Source organism: Pecten maximus, chromosome 7, assembly GCF_902652985.1.
Source record: "Pecten maximus chromosome 7, xPecMax1.1, whole genome shotgun sequence".
NCBI lineage: Eukaryota > Metazoa > Mollusca > Bivalvia > Pectinida > Pectinidae > Pecten > Pecten maximus.
Window position 1 is genome coordinate 41,304,911 of NC_047021.1, and position 22,760 is coordinate 41,327,670.

Genomic DNA, 22,760 nt, shown 5'->3' on the forward strand with positions numbered 1-22,760 from the left:
GGACCAACCAGTACGAAATTTATAGGAAGTCAAGTTGTATCATTATCTCTAATAGGAAATAGCCTTGAAAAAATAAGAACTTCCCAGAGTTAGAAAATAGATGTAGTGATTTTGCGAAAGGATGTACTGGATTTGAGACAAGTGTATAAGAGTGCGCGATAGATTGTGCACCTCCCCCCCCCCCCCCCCCTTTTTTTTTTTTCAAATGTTAAGATTTTTTTTCTTCTTCAAATTGGTATAAAGCCAATTTTATTCCGGACCCTTACAACATAATTTAGATTTCGGAGGTAATTTCAGCACGGGTAACATCTAGAAGTGACGAGTGAAAATTCTATGGTGGCTTATAAGAAATTCACACTCCAACATACATCGTATAGACCACAATATCTACTCTGTAAAAAGATATTTTTTCTGGGTGACTAATCGAAAAAAAAAATGCACGTTTCTCAAATAAATCGTTCCGCTCATTGACATCGGGTTAAGATTTGGATCACGGCGCTGACGACAGCTCGAATGCGCGTGATGAGAGCGAGTTTGACGGAGCCTATTGGTTATCTATGGTTAGCGATGATGGATGCGTGATATGTAAACACATAGATATAGATGGTAGCCGCTGTATCCCCTCCGCCTCTCAGTTCGCAGAGCGGGACTGTAACTGATGCTGAGCCTCCGGTTTACCAGATACCCAGTACCAGAATTTATACACACTGTAAATAAGTGTTTCTTTATGCGTTCCTGACATGGCGACTATTGCTAGATTGTGACATGGCAAAATGGAAGTGATAGTTGTGGTGGTTTTCTTTGTTCTACTACAAACTGAAGGTAAGTTTATCGATATTAACACCTGCCGATATTATCGGAACTATAAGGACACCAGAGTTCATATGATATGACTTGATGCAAATGTTCACCATGGCGACTGGACACAAAGTTCCCCGTGATGTATCGGTTTAGACATGATTTAATGTATAGACAGACTACACATATTTGAATTGGTGACACCATTTCAATAATTGATGACGTTTATGTGCATAATTGAATTTATGACGTCACGTATAAAATCAAATTCCTACCGTAACGCTTGATGTCACATACATAATGGAATTGATGATATCGTATATAATGAGTTGATGACATCATGAACATATTTGACTAATTCAAGATCATCAAATTTGGTGATATCACGTATTTAATTGATCGATGACGTCACATATATAACTGGTGACGTCACGTACAGACTAATTTGACCCAATTGTCATTTTCGCCTTGTAGTAACCAACGCGGAATGTGAGGGGTGTACATACGGATGTTGTAGGACAGACCGAGGGGACGAGGAATGCTGTACGGCCATAGTCCCCGTGTTCGGTGTCATCGCTGCTGTGATGTCATGTGGTGTCGTCATAGCTATTGTCGCCATCGTCTGCTGCTGTCGACGTCAACGACCGGACGTCTCCAAGAAAGGGTCACAACCGTCTCCTGACGGACCAGCGTCCAGGACAGCACTAGGTACTGGTATGATGTGGTCAGAGATTCGTCATGAAATTGAATTTTATTTTATTCATAAGTAAATAATGTCTTAGCGATGAGAAATATACGGTCGGAGGCGAAGATCGTCTCTGTTAAAGGCAAATTAACTTGATGCCATGAATTTGATTTAAGTGATATACAGATGATCTGACATATGTTTAAAAAAACGAGTGTCATACCAAATCTTATCAATCAAGTTTGAAATGGACACAGGTAGGATCACCTGTATATAGACAACGTAAAGAATAATATAATAAAAAAGTTGTGGGTAAATGTATTAAATGTACATATATATATATATATACAGTATATATGTAAATGTAACTTGAAAGTTTGGCGTTAACTTTCAATTTAATTTATTTGATTCTTTTTACAAAAAAAATAGCATATAAAAGAGAACATATTATACAACATTCAACACAATATTTATTGTGTCAATAAGTATAAGACTCTTTTGAACAAAACTTTATAAATTTCCACAGATTATGTAAAATTTTGATATTAGTAATATTCATTAGCTCTTAAAACTTAAGAATATTTGGCCATGTATCATAATATTTTTTTTCTATAAATGACTTTCTTTCAATCATAAAAAAATGATATGGTAGCATATAGTAAAATAAATTCGTCACCATTTTTCACGAGTATCACAGCATGGACATATTCTATTTTGATGTTCCACATTTTCCAACTAGACAATAATGATCATCATCATTAAAATTTCAATTTTTTTTTCAAAATTTAAATAATTTTTTATAACTTCTATATAGCACTGTTAAAATGTTCATACTAATGAAATGAATGATTTTTTTTATATCTGATGAGAAGTTAGAAATATATCGCATCACTCGACATACTAGTCAGAAACTAACATCACTGCAAAGCGCGTGGACTACACGTGAGGACATCTAAATGGCAACCATTCACGTGGTAATTGAATACCTAAATAAAGCCGCACGTGAGCCACACGTTTTTCCATAGTTGTGATTGCTGTAATAAGTTCACCACAAAATCTGGATCTAGTTTGGTGTGAACCGAACGGTCGTAAATGAGGGAGCGGACTTTCTCTCGAACCAGATGGCCCGCTTTATGTAAACACAAATCCGATCGACCCAGTCGTTATTATACTGGGCCCCGAGATAAAAGGGAGAGTATATACATTCCTCGTGGCTATTACTGGTGTCCGGTGTCATCAGTAGTTAGCGATGTATATATTTCATGGACAATGAAAAACAAATTTTATCTCGGCAGCCGCTCTGATTACTTTCATATGAGGAAGTTGTGCTGATTTCTTATAAATACAGTATACTATATCAAAACGTTTGTTTTGTGGTAATAGCTTTGTTCAAATAAAACTGTCGGCTTATATTTACTGAAATATTAATAATTCATTTATATTCTTATTTATATAATTGTGATTTAAATCGAAGATAATTATTTTACAAAATCAAAACTGTTTTAGTTTTAAACTAGATTAATTGAAATTAAAATGATTGTTTTGATTTATGTGCACGAAGAAATATGTCACTCAAAAAAGTCTTTTTCGGGGTAAATCAACAGATAGATTTATTATCTAAATAATTCCAATTAGATACGATAGAATGTTAGAGCACTTGCCACGTAACCTCAGTTGAAGGTCAGGGGTGTGTGGTTCGACTCTCCATGCCCGTGTCGGTTTGAGTTTCTCAGGAAGCTGAGAAACGGGCCGGTCTGTGCTGTCGTGACTGTAACCTTGGGCAAGACATTTTACCCTAATTGCTCTGTATGGTTTGCGACGTGCCTCCGGTATGTTGTTCAGTGAGGTAGTCACCAACTACTACAAGGAGATATCGTCGCAAAATGACCCGGACTGTTTACGGGGCCGCGGCGATATACCCACCAAACAAACAAACAAACAAAACTGTGTCTCGAAAGCATAAATAGGCGTTGTCTAATTGTGTTGTTGCTTACTTTGATTGACAGGTACAGCCAGCCAGAGGTACCCCCTGATGCCCCTCAGAGACTGTGATGGTAGAGTTACCCACTCTTCACCATGGACAGACATCGAGGGTCGCGACAGCTGGTCCATGGGGATAGCTCCAGGACACACCCTCGTCCCCACACCCACGGGGTCAACGTACAGCATCAGAACTAGCACAGTAGTCGACTTACCCTCCTATCAACAAAACTTCTCCGTCTTCTAAACTCTTCTACAACTGGTTTTAACCTAGCCCGATTTTTCTCTGGCCCTGACACCATATGTACACCAGACATGGTGTCAGGACCAGAGGAAACTCGGGCTACACCAGACATGGTGTCAGGACCAGAGGAAACTCGGGCTACACCAGACATGGTGTCAGGGCCAGAGGAAACTCGGGCTACACCAGACATTGTTCCAGGACCAGAGGAAACTCGGGCTACACCAGACATGGTGTCAGGGCCAGATGAAACTCGGGCTAGTCGTAACCACGAGCCGCAAAACTCGCATTGGTGGACTGTTCAAAACCATATTAAGCGGAATTTTGGCTAAACTCTCCAGGTCACGAGGAACCATTTACTTGTACATTGATCAATTGTATGATTGATCTTAACATAACATTAGACTTTCATTATTCGGTGCATCAATTGCAATTGGTTATAATGGGAATTGTGTGTCATCAGTAAGAGGAAAATCTGCCAATTGTTAAGTCTTCATTTTTGGAAAACCTTTTCCCTAGTTCCGTTGAACGTGTATGAAAATGTCGAATGCATAAAATCGTGTAGGTTACCGCTAGTGTGAATGTGAGTAAAACTGATGAAGATATCACGGACATTCTCTGTAGAAAAATCACCAATAAGTGGGCGTAAGTTATTTCCTTATTTCATCAATAAGCATATCATTTCATAAGTATAGTAATATATTTGGGTAAAAAGAACAAGTTAGAAGCATATACCCTTAAATCATATTGAGTCATTGCCTTAGTCAAATAGCATTAAACGTGTATTTATTTAGTATCTTATCTGGTCTAGTGACCAACGTATGGAACCTGTGTTGTAACGAGTCTAGTGACCAATGTGCTGAGCCTGTGTTGTAGCTTGTCTAATGACCAACGTATGGAGCCTGTGTTGTAACGAGTCTAGTGACCAATGTGCTGAACCTGTGTTGTAGCTTGTCTAATGACCAACGTATGGAACCTGTGTTGTAACGAGTCTAGTGACCAATGTGCTGAGCCTGTGTTGTAGCTTGTCTAATGACCAACGTATGGAGCCTGTGTTGTAACGAGTCTAGTGACCAATGTGCTGAGCCTGTGTTGTAGCTTGTCTAATGACCAACGTATGGAGCCTGTGTTGTAGTCAACGTATCGAGTCTTTGTTGTAACGTGTCAAATGGCTAATGTACTGAATCTGTGTTGCAACTAGTCTAATCACCAACGTATGGAGCCTGTATTGTAATGTGTCAAATGGCTAATGTACTTTGTTGTAGCTATAGTCTAATCACCAACTATGTAGCCTGTGTTGTAACGAGTCTATTGACCAACGTGTGGAGCCTGTGTTGTAACGAGTCTATTGACCAACGTATGGAGCCTGTGTTGTAATGTGTCTTATCACCAAGGTATGGAGCCTGTGTTTTGGCTTGTCTAAAGACCAACGTACAGAGCCTGTGTTTAGGCTGATCTAAAGACCGACGTATAGAGCCTGTGTTTAGGCTGGTCAAATGACCAACGTACAGAGACTGTGTTGTAACGAGTCTATTGACCAACGTACAGAGCCTGTGTTGTAATGAGTCTATTGACCAACGTGTGGAGACTGTGTTGTAACGAGTCTATTGACCAACGTGTGGAGCCTGTGTTGTAATGAGTCTATTGACCAATGTATAGAGCCTGTGTTGTAACTAGTCTATTGACCAACGTGTGGAGCCTGTGTTGTAACGAGTCTATTGACCAACGTATGGAACCTATGTTTTGGCTGATCTATTGACCAACGTATTGGGCCTGTGTTTTGGGTGCTCTAACAACTTATGTATGGGGCCTGTGTTTTAGCTTGTCTAATGACCAACGTATAGAGCCTGTGTTTTAGCTTGTCTAAAGACCAACGTATAGAGCCTGTGTTTTGGCTGATCTATTGACCAACGTATTGGGCCTGTGTTTTGGCTGATCTATTGAACAACGTATTGGGCCTGTGTTTTGGGTGATCTAACAACTTAAGTATGGGGCCTGTGTTTTGACTGGTCTAATGACCAACGTACAGAGCCTGTGTTTTGACTGGTCTAATGACCAACGTACAGAGCCTGTGTTTTGGCTGGTCTAATGACCAACGTACAGAGCCTGTGTTTTGACTGGTCTAATGACCAACGTACAGAGCCTGTGTTTTGACTGGTCTAATGACCAACGTACAGAGCCTGTGTTTTGGCTGGTGTAATGACCAACGTACAGAGCCTGTGTTTTGACTGGTCTAATGACCAACGTTCAGAGGCTGTGTTTTGACTGGTCTGATGACCAACGTACAGAGGCTGTGTTTTGACTGGTCTAATGACCAACGTACAGAGCGCCTGTGTTTAGACTGGTCTAATGACCAACGTACAAAGGCTGTGTTTTAACTGGTCTAATGACAAACGTATTGAGCCTCTGTTTTGACTGGTCTAATGACCAACGTACAGAGGCTGTGTTTTGACTGGTCTAATGACCAACGTACAGAGGCTGTGTTTTGACTGGTCTAATGACCAACGTACAGAGCCTGTGTTTTGACTGGTCTAATGACCAACGTACAGAGGCTGTGTTTTGACTGGTCTAATGACCAACGTACAGAGCGCCTGTGTTTAGACTGGTCTAATGACCAACGTACAGAGGCTGTGTTTTGACTGGTCTAATGACAAACGTATTGAGCCTGTGTTTTGACTGGTCTAATGACAAACGTACAGAGCCTGTGTTTACACTGGTCTAATGACCAACGTACAGAGCCTGTGTTTAGGCTGGAGTAACCACCAACGCGTGGAGTCTGTTGTAGCGACGCTATAATTACTAATACACTAGCCTTTTTAACTTTTGCATCCCCCATTTTTAAAGCAGATAACTTATCAAAATATTTCACAAGCCTTGGCTAAATATCAAATCTCTTGTACGATTAAACATCATTTCACAAGCACAAAGAGTCCAGTCTACTATACCTGCAGGGAGTTAGGCGCGCATTTGATGATAAACTTGGCCTTTTGATTAAAGCTTTAATCATCATAATTCATCATTTAAGTTCCGTTGAAATATTGAATGGACGACAAGAAAATGACTTCTCTATATGAGAATATTTCTGTATGAAACAAGTTTTTTGGAGATTGACATACAAATACCATATGCATATGAATTGTATTACTAATGTTAATATATAGTATTTATCTCAATCAATGCGTGTATGAGGACAAAGGTACGCATGTAAAGTATGTTAGCGTGGAGCCGAGCGTATGTGTAGTTTGTGGATGAATGTAGGAAATATTTTATTTATAATGAATCAATTTTCATGCATAGTTCAAATGATTATGAAAATATATTTTCAACATTAACAAAATGATGTTTGTTTTTTTGTCTTTTATAAACACGCAGTGTGGTATCTAACTACGATTCATTCAGTGGTATATGACCACAATTCATTCACTGTGGTATCTGACCACGACTCATTCACTGTGGTATCTGACCACAAGTCATTCACTGTGGTATATGACCACAATTCATTCACTGTGGTATCTGACCACGACTCATTCACCGTGGTATCTGACCACGATTCATTCACTGTGGTATCTGACCACGATTCATTCACTGTGGTATCTGACCACGATTCATTCACTGTGGTATCTGACCACGATTCATTCACTGTGGTATCTGACCACGATTCATTTCACTGTGGTATCTGACCACGATTCATTCACCGTGATATCTGACCACAATTCATTCAATGTGGTATCTGACCACGATTTATTCACTGTGGTATCTGACCACGATTTATTCACTGTGGTACTGACCAACGTTTCATTCCCACTGTGGTAACTGGTACCAACAATCATCCACTGTGGTATCTGACCCACGTTTCATCCACTGTGGTAATCGGACCACGAACTCATCCTGTGGTATATGACATATTCATTCACCGTGGTATCTACCCACGAATTCATTCACAGGCTGGTCTAATGACAAACGTACGATGGCCGACAAGAGCCTGGCAAAATGAAATGAAAAAACTGTAACACTTTTTTTCATGGTACATTTTTTTCACATCTTTTTGTACCATTGTATGGTACAGAAAGATGTGAAAGCGAAGCTGAAATGAGTCTGTCGCTTTTGTATCTTTTTGTACCAAAAAGCGGCCGAAAACAGCCATGGTACAGAAACATATGAAACGGCCAGACATAAGGGTGACTGAGTTTGACAAATGACTCCCAGATAAAACTGTCATCACATAGCCGGAATGTCTGGCTACTAAATGATCCAATCGTCATTTATATTGATGTGGGCCTGCAAAATGGTCAATTTTCTATTTTAACTTTTAAATGACTTTTCATTTTAAAAATAACGTGTTTAATATTTTTTCCAGTGAGGAATTATCCGTACTTACATTGTCAATGTATCCAATCTGCCTCAACTTCTCGAGTACAAGAAACTATAAACACCGATGGGGTCCGTTTTGGGGAAATGGGACCGTCAATTTTATTACGTAATAAAAACTTCTCGAGTAAAAGAAACAGTAGACACCGATGGGTTTCGTTATTACGCTTTTAGCAGTGAAATATCGAAAATTAATCATTCTATAAAAGTGGAAAATGGAAAAAGTTAAAAGATGATCCGGTATATTTTGCTATGAAAATGTAATAAACAGCATATATAACAGCATCTTCAATAATACCAAATGTATTTCACTCATGTAACTAATATTTTGATATTTTTCACGAATGCACAAATATCAAAATATTAGCCCCACTCGTAAAATATAGTTGTTTTACTGAAGACATCGAGGAATATATATATATATTGTAAGACCATTAGAGAAATGCTGTAATGTTTTTTTCAATCGTTCAATTGTTTATCTCTAAAATGGAAATGATAACATTATACAAGTTTAATTTAATAATTCTTAGCCCCAAGGTACACCCCAATACACTATACTTTCGACTCGATTTGTGTCCTCTGAAGTGATTTATACACTTTTCGGCTTGTTGTGACGGTGTTATCAAACCTTTGCTATTCGGGGTCAGCCCTGGTCATGGTGTTGGATGACGACATTCCCGATGTTCTGATGGTACAGTTTTTTCACATCTTTTTGTACCACGAATGGTACAAAAAGATATGAAAAAACTGTAACGTTTTTTTCTTGGTACACTTTTTTCATATCTTTTTTTACCAAAAATGGTACAAAAAGAAATGAACAAAGTGTAACGCGGTACAAAACCTTTCACATCATTTTGCCGGCTGATACCGGCTATTGGTACATAAACATGTGAATGTAAGCTGTGTTTTTTCCTGAGTAGTTTGTAATCTTTCTGTAACACATATAGTACAAAATGATTTGAATTTTCACATCTTTTTGTACCATGGTACACTTTTCTATGGTACAAAAAGATATGAAAAAAACTGTACCATTGAAAAAAATGTTACAGTTTTTTTCATTTCATTTTGCCAGGCTCTTGTCGGCCATCATACAAACGTATAGAGTCTGTGTTTTGGCTGGTGTAATGGTCTAATGACCAGCGTACAGAGGCTGTGTTTAGGCTGGTCTAATGACCAACGTATAGAGCCTGTGTTTAGGCTGGAGTAACCACCAACGCGTGGAGTCTGTGTTGTAGCGACGCTATAATTACTAATACACTAGCCTTTTTAACTTTTGCATCCCTCATTTTTAAAGCAGATAACTTATCAAAATATTTCACAAGCCTTGGCTAAATATCAAATCTCTTGTACGATTAAACATCATTTCACAAGCACAAAGAGTCCAGTCTACTATACCTACAGGGAGTTAGGCGCGCATTAGATGATAAACTTTGCCTTTTGATTAAAGCTTTAATCATCATAATTTATCATTTAAATTCCGTTGAAATATTGAATGGGCGACAAGAAAATGACTTCTCTATATGAGTGTATTTTTGTATGAAACAAGTTTTTTTGAAGATTGACATACAAATACCATATCCACATGAATTGTATTACTAATGTTAATATATAGTATTTATCTCGATCAATGCGTGTATGAGGACAAAGGTACGCATGTAAAGTATGTTAGCGTGGAGACGAGCGTATGTGTAGTTTGTGGATGAATGTAGGAAATATTTTATTTATAATGATATCAATTTTCATGCATATTTCAAATGATTATGAAAATATATTTTCAACATTAACAAAATGCTGTTTGTTTTTTGTCTTTTATAAACAAGCAGTGTGGTATCTAACTACGATTCATTCACTGTGATACCTGACCACGATTCATTCACTGTGGTATCTGACCACGATTCATTCAGTGGTATCTGACCACGATTCATTAACTGTGGTATCTGACCACGATTCATTCAATGTGGTATCTGACCACGATTCATTCACTGTTGAATCTGACCACGACTCATTCACTGTGGTATCTGACCACAATTCATTCACTGTTGAATCTGACCACGATTCATTCACAGTGGTATCTGACCACGATTCATTCACTGTGGTATCTGACCACGATTTATTCACCGTGATATCTGACCACGATTCATTCACTGTGATATCCGACCATGATTCATCCACTGTGGTATCTGACCACAATTCATTCACCTTGGTATCTGACCACGATTCATTCACTGTGGTATCTGACCACGATTCATCACTGTGGTATCTGACCACGATTCATTCAGTGATATCTGACCACGATTCATTCACTGTGGTATCTGACCACGATTCATTCACTGTGGTATCTGACCACGATTCATTCACTGTTGAATCTGACCACGATTCATTCACTGTGGTATCTGACCACGATTCATTCACTGTGGTATCTGACCACGATTCATTCACTGTTGAATCTGACCACGATTCATTCACTGTTGAATCTGACCACGATTCATTCACTGTGGTATCTGACCACGATTCATTCACTGTGGTATCTGACCACGATTTATTCACTGTTGAATCTGACCACGATTCATTCACTGTGGTATCTGACCACGATTCATTCACTGTGGTATCTGACCACGATTCATTCACTGTTGAATCTGACCACGATTCATTCACTGTGGTATCTGACCACGATTCATTCACTGTGGTATCTGACCACAATTCATTCACCGTGGTATCTGACCACGATTCATTCACTGTGGTATTTGACCACGATTCATTCACTGTGTACCTGACCACGATTCATTCACCGTGGTATCTGACCACGATTCATTCACTGTGGTATCTGACCACGATTCATTCACTGTGGTATCTGACCACAATTCATTCACTGTGGTTACTGACCACGATTCATTCACTGTGTACCTGACCTCGATTTATTCACTGTGGTATGTGACCACGATTTATTCACTGTGGTATGTGACCACGATTTATTCACTTGTATCTGACCACGATTCATTCACCGTGGTATCTGACCACAATTCATTCACTGCGTTTTCTGACCACGATTCATTCACTGTGGTATCTGACCACGATTCATTCACTGTGGTATCTGACCACGATTCATTCACTGTGATATCTGACCACGATTCATTTACTGAGGTATCTGACCACGATTCATTCACCGTGGTATCTTACCACAATTCATTCACTGTGGTTACTGACCTCGATTTATTCACTGTGGTATGTGACCACGATTTATTCACTGTGGTATGTGACCACGATTTATTCACTGTGGTATCTGATGACGATTTATTCACCTTGGTGTGTGACGACGATTCATTAACTGTGGTATCTGACCACGATTCATTCACTGTGGTATCTGACCACGATTCATTCACTGTGGTATCTGACCACGATTCATTCACCGTGGTATCTGACCACGATTCATTCACTGTGGAGTCTGACCATGATTCATTCACTGTGGTATCTGACCACGATTTATTCACTGAGGTACAAACTCGTATTTAGCAAGAATATGATGGTACTTTTTTCAGTGGCAATGATGGCGACCATAATGAAATTGACATCTTGACATGGTCTTCATTTGCGGAATTTAGTTGATGGTCCAATGACTGGGATGTTGGTTATATGGACGTTAAAGTTTTGTGTTTAGCTCAGTTCTTCAAAAAAGTATCAATTGAGGGTTAAAGGGTGCTATGTTAATTTCCAAGTTTTTGTGATTTCAATATTTGAGGTTGCCGATTGGAATAACTTTTGTGTGTATAGTCAGAGAATTAATATCAAATACAGTTATGATACTATATATATGCAGTCTCTATCAATCAATGCTTCATTCCAATTGAAGTCTGGAATTGCTATATTTCTACAAAAAATACAATAACACCATTTGTCAGGGATCAATTGTCCTAAACATGAGACAAAAGCTGCCACTTGAAGATATAACACCATTTGGTACTAAAGTTATTTTATTTCATAACTTATATTTATTTGGTTAAATATTGCATTTGAATCTCACTCTGTAATGTGTAAGCAAAAATTCAGATATAGTCATCTAAATACTAGATAATATTCAAATTAGCTGAATTTTGATATGTTCAGTTGATTCAAACTGAATCATAAAACTATAAAATATGATTTTAATAACTCCTTACGCCCCAATAAAATTTTATAGGGGGAGGGGTGTCTGTTTGTCCGTCTGTGATTGTGTACACGGTATATCATGAGCTCCAAGACAGATTAAGTTGATATTTCACACCAGGAAACCACACACACATTCAGCTTCTACACCTGGTTAGATTTCAGCGGTCATCGGTCAAGTTTGACAGTACAAGTTTTTAGTATAACATGATATTGACCTCATCAACGATTATTTATTGATAAATACTTCCGCAGAAAATTAAAGAACAACAACTTCTAGAGTGATATTATGAATTTATTTACAATGCAATGAAACTGATTCAGGATTATGACAGCAAATGTTGTCCTGTAATTAAACAGATCAACTCATGTACATTACTAACCCAAGTTTCCTCTGGCCCTGGCACCACATCTGGTGTAGGCTATACCAGATACAGTGTCAGGGTCAGAGGAAACTCTGGCTATACTAGACATGGTGTCAGGGTCAGAGGAAACTCTGGCTATACTAGACATGGTGTCAGGGTCAGAGGAAACTCTGGTTATACTAGACATGGTGTCAGGACCAGAGGAAACTCGGGCTATACCAGACATGGTGTCAGGGTCAGAGGAAACTCTGGCTACACCAGACATGGTGTCAGGGTCAGAGGAAACTCAGGCTAGTACATTATGTACCTGAAGAGATCTGATATTTGGTGCCAAAAAAAAGAGAAAAGATTCTAAAAACAATATATATATGCATACATGTACTATATAATATATAGCATACATATATCTATATTGTTTTTCTTCCTTTTCTCTAGTATCATATTCCTATGGCTCAACATACTGTACAAAACCTCAACTATACCATGTATAACCGTCTGTCTCTTATTCTCGGCCGATCGGCTGTGTAGCTATCATTATTCCACTGACTGAATAAAATGAAGGGAGGTAACTATGATAGATCAGAATGTCTCTCTCTAAAAGTACCTTCAGCAGAATATGTCCCTGTGCGATTTTTTGTGTGTTATCACACTGAAGGTCTGACAGTGGTCAAACAGATTGGTGTTTATATACAGGTAAATTTGTAATTGTTGTGGAATAGGTTGTTCAGACAAATATTCATACTTCGAGACAAGTGGTTTAAATTCCCTTCTTTTCTTTTTAAATTTTTCCCTTGTTTTATTAATTTTCCTTTTGGTTTAAATAATAAAATCCTGATGTTACAATAATACATGTCATAATCAAGTATTTTAAAACAAAAGAATTTCTTTGTCAAATAAAAATGTCTGACGGAGGTTTATTAATGTGTAGTTTCTGCAATTTAAAAAACTTGAATTGAGTTTCCTAGGTGATGCAACTGATTCACCCACCAGTTTACATACGGTGTATTGTCTAGTCCTCCTGATCTGTATTACACCTGTTTTATAAATAGCATTCTCTCATTCTGAATCTAAATATAGATATATTTGTCTCTGTTTCTTGTCTGCTGCTTATTCCTTTGGCATTCCTTGGTTCCTGCGCAGAATTTCCCCAGGGCTAGGGTAGGGACGCTGTTGGAACAGAGGTCCGGATGCTGTGATGTCTGCACCAGTTTTAGCTTCTCCTCGTCTGTCAAGTCCAGTCGACCATGTTCCTCTGTGGAGGCAAAACAATTTGTTACAGATAACTTGTGAAGCAGTAGCAACCTTGAATGTATTTATATAAACGTCCACAAAAAAACTCATAATAAACCAAGATAAGTGAATTACAGTCCACCATGGAATGTGAAATTATATAGCATTCTGTTCTCATTCATAATATTAACTATTTTTATATGACACTACCTCACCTAGTTGGAATTGGTGCCATTCCCCAAATATGAAGTTCCAGTGACAAGTAGTGTAGGAGATAGAGCTCAGAAAAGTTTTTTCTTTGATGTAGGTCAAAGGTATAAAACAAACCAGGTCACAGTGACCTACTTTTGCTACATGACACCCACCTCAGAACATTATGTAATTGCAGTAACAAGTGGTGTAGGAGGTAAAGTTCGAACATGATAAAGTGTGGAAGGATGGATGGACAGGTGGACATAATACAAACCCCAGTTACCATGGAGACATAAAAACATATTCTTTTCCAAAGTGACCAATTTATCTACCTACCACCTCTTACTGAACTATTATTATATGTACTGCTTCTTTCTCATATTTTTTGTTTGTAATTAGCACTCATTATTTCAATTAGGAATTAGAATTCTGGTTTTGTTATTATGTCGGTATCATTTCTTTCCAGGCTTTTACTGGTTTTGATGACAGTACAAACTTACAAGAAAATTTATCTTTTCAACAAAATCATACCTGGGAACCTCAGAATATGAGGCTGGGTCCATTGGATCAAGCTCCTCCTTTTGTCTGCGCCCACCTCTTCCACGACCTCGACCTTGGTCCCGCTGACCTCGACTTCTCGACTGCTTTTCTTCCATCTCCTCCTCATCCTCAGAATCCGAGTCACTAGATGACGGGCTCTGTGAGAACAAAACACACTTGTGCTACAAATGGACTAGAATCTGAACACACATTGCTACAACTTTGTATCAGAACATGTATTTCAGATCTCAAAATTAAGTCTGGGTTAATAAATTGATTGCCTTTAAATTATTAAAGTAATATTCTAACTCATTAAAAGCAGTATGCCTACTAAGAGATAAATTTTGATTAAAATTGTACATAAGAACTGTATCTTTAGGTTCAGAAATAAAATCTGGTACATGTATATAAATTGCCTTTTAAAAGCAGTTACTTTTTTTTTAAATTGATCATTTCAAGTACATTTCTAGACTCGCTGAACTGTGTTACTGTACTGGTTGCTACCTTGATGTGTGAAGCACAAGGGTGTAAGCTACCTCACTGTTTAAGAACAACTTAAGGGTGTATGCTGCCTAAATGTTTTAAGTACATCTTAAGGGTGCATGCTACCTCACTGTTTTGAGACCAACTTAGGTGTGTATACTACTTCACTGTTTGAAGTACAACTTAAGGGTGTATGCTACCTCACTATTTGAGATACAAATAAAAAATGTAGGCTATTACTATTTAAAGATAACTTAAAGATGTATGCTACCTAAATGTTTTGTTGTACTTTGATTATAATGAAAGGAGCTTATTACACCACTGATCAATGTGATCATAATGATTGTGTTAATATCCTGCAGCAACATGAATAGGAGAGTATCGTATTGAACACCCTTGGCTAGCGAAGTTGCTCTAGCATTAGACGGGTTAAAGTTAATATAATAAAGCAAGCTTTAATATATACCAAATCACTCTCCGATTTTGTCTCCATATCCTCCTCACTGTCATAACCATCCAGACGAGTAGAAATGTCCATCGATACATCTAAAAAAAAAAGAAAATAGAATCTGAATTAATCTTAATACAATATACCTAGATTGTGTAAGGGAAACAAAATATCATCGAGGAGAATGTTATTAGAAAAATCGCTTCATGCGTCGTCAGCAATATTTGAAAATAATTAGCCAATCAGGCATATGCAGTTCTATTTTACCATTTTTTGAAAAAAAAAGAAAATAAAAATTCTTGTGGAAAAAATAATGACAAAACAGTTAAATATTATGTGATGAAAGTAAAATTCCTTTAAATGTTTAAAGTTTAATTCTTATTACAGAGGTCAATACTTATTGTATTTATTTCAAAGCTTCTGGCTGATATTGAACCTGGGACCTCTGGCTAACTAATCTTACACTCAACGGATCAATCTAAAGAGGAGTTCTCTCTAGATCAATAGGTAGCTGGCTAGCTGAGTTGGCAGGAAGCAGCTAGTATCTTACCAGGGTGATATTGCAAGATGTCAATAACTGTGTATCTCTACGAGTGTTGAAAACTTACTTTTAAGTTTCTGTGCCGAAACTGTGATGTTTGCTGAGGGATGAGCAGGTGAGAGCCAGGACACTTCGTCAGTGAGCACATTCCAGTAATAGTACCTGTTACTGAGGACCACACAAACAACAGTCATAAGTATCGGTTTCATTTCAGAATCCATATATATTATCAATCATAATCAGTTTTCTAAATCAAGCACAAAATTGCACTTTTGTATAAAATTTATGTACATCTCAAGTACATTTATTACATGTCTTAGCCTTTGTTATCAAGATCTTTAATACAGAACACAAACAAAACATTTAACAGTTTTTAATGTTTAAATCTCCTTAAACACTTATATCAGTAAAATATAAGATCAACTACTTCTTGGTTCACTAACATTACAAAAATACACAGAGCCGAGGATTTCCAATTAATTACCTTTTCAAATCATCATCAATGATCAGTTTTTATTATTATTTTTTTTTATTTTACTGATTTTCAATCATTCTCAAACATCGACCCACTGGGGTCACATACATAATTTGAATGTTCAAAACACTGTAACCAAAGTAATGCACATCATACTATTTGTGTGTACATGTATTTATTAAGCAGGACTGCAGTACTTATTGAACATACAAGTCTATAAAAGTATGCCATTGCAATAAAATGGATATCAACTAATCAGATGTTTGAAAATAAATACTTTGAGGAAAATCTTACGTTCCAGCATCTGCTACCTCTTCCCATCCCTCAGAGAGAGGATACTGACGAAGCATTCGATCTCGTTTCCGAAGCATATCCTCATTTGCCTCAAATGTTTTCATTCCCCATCGTTCGTGGCAGTATGCTACACATTTATGGTAAGGGTTGTCCACATTGGGACATGCTGAATCTTCCCAGACTAGGGGCCCAACATTTTCAGGTTCAGGGATAATAGCAGGGCTTTCTTGTTCCTCCAAGTGTGAGTTCAGATCTTTTGTAGGATCATCATAATCCTCAGCAAAAACCTCTTCAACTGGCTCTGAACTTGACACTGGGACTATTGCTGGGGCAACTACAAAATAAGACAATGTCAGTAATGCAATGGGGCTGCAGATCTCTTTTGGTCACTTCAATGTCCCCTAAATATAAGACATATATGGAAGAAAATCACTAACGTTTAAAAAAAATAATGAATGAGTTTTGTTGCAAGAGTTGATATGGCCAACTGTGGCAACACAGAAACTGAGCCCTTGACAGGATTGATCAGGCTACCAGGAAACTGAATATATGTATGTGTGTGTGAGGGTGTATGCATGCTTATCGGAATATTTACACATGTATAAGAGTATTTATGGTTTTATATGTACATGTACTTCTCATTCTAGTTTAATTGATGATGATAATGATGATACTAATGATGATGAGGATGAGTATGATGATGATGAAAGATCTTGGTCATGACGATGGTGAAGATGATATTATGATAATTGTAAACCATAAATATTGCAAGTGATGTGTGTTTGTGTGTGTGGTTCTTATGTATTTATGCATTTAAAATGTAGAACTATTTAAAATTAAAAAAAAAATATTTAAAAAAATCAATGAGTTTTGTTTTCTTCAGGAATACTATATACATTCAAAGTAAGAAAATATGATAACATTTAACCAAATGTTACCTGGTCACAACATCCATTATGACTGAGTTAGCAAAAGCTAGGTATAACATGATAATTATTGAAATACACATTCAATCATGGGCAAACAACTCTGTAACGTGGAAGCAACGCACCTGGTATTTCTTCTTTCTCTTTAACAAGTCCTCTCTTCTGCAGACGCGCCAACAACGCCGCTGGGAGGGGCATGGTGTTTTGTTATCTACAAGCTTAAGCTTATTTAAGTAAAATTAATACCAAAGCATGACAAAACACTCCGATACTAAAGAAAGCATTGGAACCATTCGGAAACTAATCGGAACCCCTCATTATTTTCTACGAAACTGCAGGGACGTAGACGAGGTGTTCCAATGGTTCGGAACCACTCTGGGTACATACTAAAATCAGGATGATAGAACTATGATCATACAGGAATTTATAGAGTCGCGTTTGTAACAATACAACTTTAGCTCATTAGAGTTATTCCTACGACTGTATATAACAATTGAAAGTAATAGTGACAACAAAATATCGAATGGCAGGAAGTATCACAAATAGCGGAAATAAATAATAAATTAGCACGGAATGATTAAAGATATACAGCAAAATGCATATTATAAATCAATTCCAAATACGTCAGTATAATGTATATGATATGCAAATGCGACAAAAAAAAAAAAAAAAAAAAAATGACAGAATTCATGCTGATATAGTATAATCTAAAACAACAACACAAGATTTAATAAACAAAGTTAAGAATTTGCTGTTACTACCAACACAAAAGACAAAAGGAAATTAAACACATGGGGAAGGACTTGAAATAAATTTAAAAAAAAAAAAAATAAATAAAATATTAGGCTGGAATTATGAGCAAACTACAAATGTATCAACATGAAACAAAAGCTAACACTCACAGGCAATCAGGCAATACTGCTTGTTAGTAACCACGCGTGTTACAGCGGTATACATGTCAAGTCTAAATAAAAAAAAAGAAGAAAAAGAATGCAGCCTTTCTATACATCAATGTACCAGGTTTGTTAGGTCGAGCCCCAGGGACACGTTGCAATAATAATGTATGTATAAAATATATGGGGGTCGATATAAACATAACACCTACACCAGCAGATTCTTTGCTGTCCAGCTTGCTTATAGCTTTGGAGAGTTCCGTTGGCTCTACAGGAGAATTGGAAAACAGAATTGATATATATGTGCCCTGTCTGTTTAATTTTCTCAAATGCCAGCGTGATTAGATCAATCTTCGCTGTCATTGAGGTCAGCCCTAATACCACCTAATACAGCACTCTCGAAATGTGAGTTAAATATTTTCGCACACTAGAGTTTGGTTAGTGATCGATCACATTGTCATCCTCGCGCAACTGAGACTGCGGTGTTTTCTGAGCAACCTTTATTGGATAGCAACGGCCTGATCGTGGACCAGAAGTCTTTGGACTCTGCCCCACCGCTACCACTTTAAAATATACTCACGTGCCCAGTAAACATCAATATCATCAAGGGCATGTGTAGGCGATACGGAATTGCAAAAAAGAAAGGTCATTTTAAAAATTCTCCTCATTGAAATTCCTAAATTGTCTAAGCTCCTAATTAAGCTTCCCATGCTCTCTCCTTTATATATAGGTGATACGATATTCAGTAAAATGATACCTCTCGGTGTTCATTATAAAGTCATTTTACTTAAGTTTTATCTAGGCCCCCAATTACACACAGACTGTGACGAATTCTCAGGTCCCTATGGTATACGCGGTCGGATATCGGACAATGACTCCAATCCGTAGCTCTGGGAACATCCATCCTAGAACCAACCAGGGATCGAACCAGAAACCTCTGGATTGACAGTGATATAGGATTGACTCTCTGAGAACACGCTGTAAAATTTTGCATGGAACTGAAATCAAGCCGATTGGTTGATGGTTTTGATGTTTCAGAGTTGGAGTCTTTTTTGAAGATTAAGTGTCGTTAGATATTTGCTAATCATTAAGGAGACTCTCATCAAAGGGTTTCCTGAATATTATTTCGACTGGCTTAGCTATTGCATCACAAGTTTGAACCTTGAATGAGAGTGGATGTTTAATAGCTCTTATTACCCTTTCTTCTGTAATGTTGATGGTATCTACTGCCTCTTTTGTTTCTGTCTCTGGAGTCTAATATCGAGTTATTATCATCATGCAAGAAGACACTTTGAAATTGAGCATTGAAAACATTGGTAGTATCTTTGTCGTTTGCTGTTAGATGACCAATGCGATTTTTGAGTAATTTGGGACTACTTTTGACTTTTTTTTTCTATATACCCTTTTCGTAGGCGTATGTTAAACTCCTTGAGTTTCCAGTTTCTTGTTTGGCATACAGATTCCTTGCTAGACTTCTTGTAGGCTGCAAAGTTTTGATCTGATTTACAATGAAGGTTCTTTATCAACCCACGCACATTGTCTTTCCTAGCTCCTTTTGTTACTTGATTCAGGCAGGTCATTGGTGTAACATCGTTGTTTCTAACCTTACATACGGGTATATTTTTTCAACAAGTGTATGAAGGACGAGTTTACCCATACCGGGTTGTCATCCTTTATACATGTAGTTTGACTAAGCGTGCTAGATATTCAAGTAATTCACATTGAAAAATGACTTATTCAACTGCAAGTCTTTGCCACTGTGGATGACAATTCCTCGTCGATCAAGTTGTCTGAACAGCATATTGTTTCTTTTTTATATTGTAGTTTTTTTAACTGATTGAGTTTTTGCAGAGACATGTATATCTGATATACACGTCTCTGCTTTTTGGTAGGAATTCCGTCAAACATATCAAATATTTTAGTTCGATTTTCATGTTCGACATCAGTCTGTCAGTATTTGTGTAACAGCATTTCACAGTTCCAGAGATACTGGAGTCATTCTCTTTAACTTTTTTCAAAACAAGGAACCTATACAGTTATATGGTGGTTTCTTTCTCGTCGCCGACTACATACATTTACATTGTATTTGACGTTGTGTCTTTAAACCTATACATGTACATCAATGTTCAATCACCACCTCCCGATCCTTCCAGCTCCGAGTATTATTGAATGGGCCTGGGCTGTATAATAAGTCCGTCTTGGCAGGTTTCTGCCTGCTTTCCTTGACATGGGCCCGGACTACTCGGACCTTTTTGGATTCTTACCTGGTTAACATTGGACAATGTTCAATTCTTGACCAAATCTGACGGTTTGTGATTGGAGGGAAAGCTGTGGTTGGACAATCCCCAAACCTCACCTGGTCCTCCATCGAAGGCCTGATCAGAGTGGAAACATACTCTTTTTCTTAAAGTTTTGCTAATTTCGCCAAAAATGATCTTTTGGAGAAATTGTATGGGCGTGAGAAGGGTTAATATACAGTAATTTTGTGGTCTCAGGTCCGCCATTTACTGGGAATTCCTCTCTCGTTTCTCGTTATAATCTTTGGCCTAACTGGTGGTGGTGTTGAGTTTGGGACACTTCGTGGGTTTTCCTCATCTCTAGCTATGCGTTTCCTTTTCCTTTCACAGAGACTTGTTGAGAACTATAAATCGGCAAAAGTTCCGGCCTATCACAAGGAGACTTAAAGGGACATCACGGTAAAAACGTTGTAATTTTCATTGAATATACGTGTTTTGTTCCTTTCCAGTTATGTTTCTGTGCTGTCCAAATGTTTACAGTCGATCCCTATGACCAGCTTGACCACTTGATTTAGTTGGGAATCCCCCTCTAAATTTAGCGCGGAAATTATTTTTAGATCATCACGTGACTGTTTTGAAATCGCGGCAACACAAACACTCGATAGTTTACAAGGCGAAATATTCCATCTGGGATAACGATATTATACAGTGGTTTAAATGTTAAATAACACGTTCTGTATATATTCCGGCACACATGTTTATGTGTAAATAAGTGTAAACACTGTACATATAGTATAGTGACAGTAGCGATGTTCTGGTACAGACTGTATAAATATTACTGAGTTTATGTAACTATTACCGAGATTGTCATGACCTACTATCCAGCAATCAAGCAGAATACGAGCAGCGTCCGTATTACTGCTGTTTTCATGTTTGAACTGTATTGTACTGCTTCCCCAGTTTAATTCTAGGATTATGTTTGATCCATTTTCCCATTATTCTCTTCATTGCGGAAGCTGTTATCGTTTCCAACCGCAGTCGATTCACATTGGAAGCCATTTTTGTTTCCATGTGTTTTAGTTTGTTGTGCGCATGCGTTTATCGTATATGTCACAAAATTAGCATATTCAGACTATTGATCAACGAATTGTGATAACCTTTTTATAATTAATAATTGATGTTTTTTATGTACATATATCATCAAATTCGAATGGTTACTGTTCATAAGGATATTTGTTTTAAAGATATACCCAATAATATGAAAAAATACAAAATAAAAATTGGTTTACCGTGATGTCCCTTTAACACGAATATACCGCAGCCTCCCAAAACACGCATACGCACTCACCACACGCATGCATGTCGCACGCACGGGAGGCCGTCCTTAAATGACCTTAGCTGTTAATATGACGTTAAACAAAATAAACCAAACCAAACCCTCGACTCCTAATGCTTTTAACTAATGAGCGAATATTTTAATCTTTTCTTTTCCTTAAAAATCTACATTTTTTTTTCTGGTACTCTGAACAAGACGAGCTCCACATTATCCTGATCCCAAGTGGCTATGTTCGTTCATTGAAATCTTCTGGTGATTCATGAGCTTTTTCTATTTATATAACTACAGAACACAGGTCTAGTCTTATATTAAAAAAACAGCCAGAAATATATTATATATACTATATATTAAGAGCTATTTTTAATATAAGACTAGATATGGATTGAACTACCAGTATCTCTTAGAAGATAATGGTACATTTGGCTGTCTCTTAGGAGTTGAATGCTGTCATCAATTTCTGATTTGAAATTCAAACCATCAGATGAGGATTGTTTATTAAAAATTTGGCATTCACTCCAAGTAATCAAATACCCTGGCCTTGATACAGGTTACTTAGACTAGACATAACATCATTTGGTGAGGTGACCA

General features: G+C 37.5%; 2 protein-coding genes across 2 annotated transcripts; one reads left to right on the forward strand and one right to left on the reverse strand.

The window, feature by feature from the left end:
• Positions 1 to 300: 300 nt before the first annotated feature.
• Positions 301 to 3,845, forward strand: LOC117330856. The gene is made up of 3 exons (XM_033889385.1): positions 301 to 822; positions 1,273 to 1,506; positions 3,490 to 3,845. The coding sequence occupies exons 1-3, from the start codon at positions 774 to 776 to the stop codon at positions 3,708 to 3,710; spliced, it is 504 nt and encodes a 167-aa protein (XP_033745276.1). The 5' UTR covers positions 301 to 773; the 3' UTR covers positions 3,711 to 3,845.
• Positions 3,846 to 12,489: 8,644 nt separating this feature from the next.
• LOC117330858 (polyglutamine-binding protein 1-like) lies at positions 12,490 to 18,035 on the reverse strand. The gene is made up of 6 exons (XM_033889386.1): positions 17,832 to 18,035; positions 16,781 to 17,114; positions 16,079 to 16,179; positions 15,489 to 15,568; positions 14,531 to 14,697; positions 12,490 to 13,829 (listed from the first exon to the last, which is right to left on the reverse strand). Exons 1-6 carry the CDS (start codon positions 17,902 to 17,904, stop codon positions 13,685 to 13,687), a joined length of 900 nt encoding a protein of 299 aa, XP_033745277.1. The 5' UTR covers positions 17,905 to 18,035; the 3' UTR covers positions 12,490 to 13,684.
• Between the last annotated feature and the right edge of the window lie 4,725 nt (positions 18,036 to 22,760).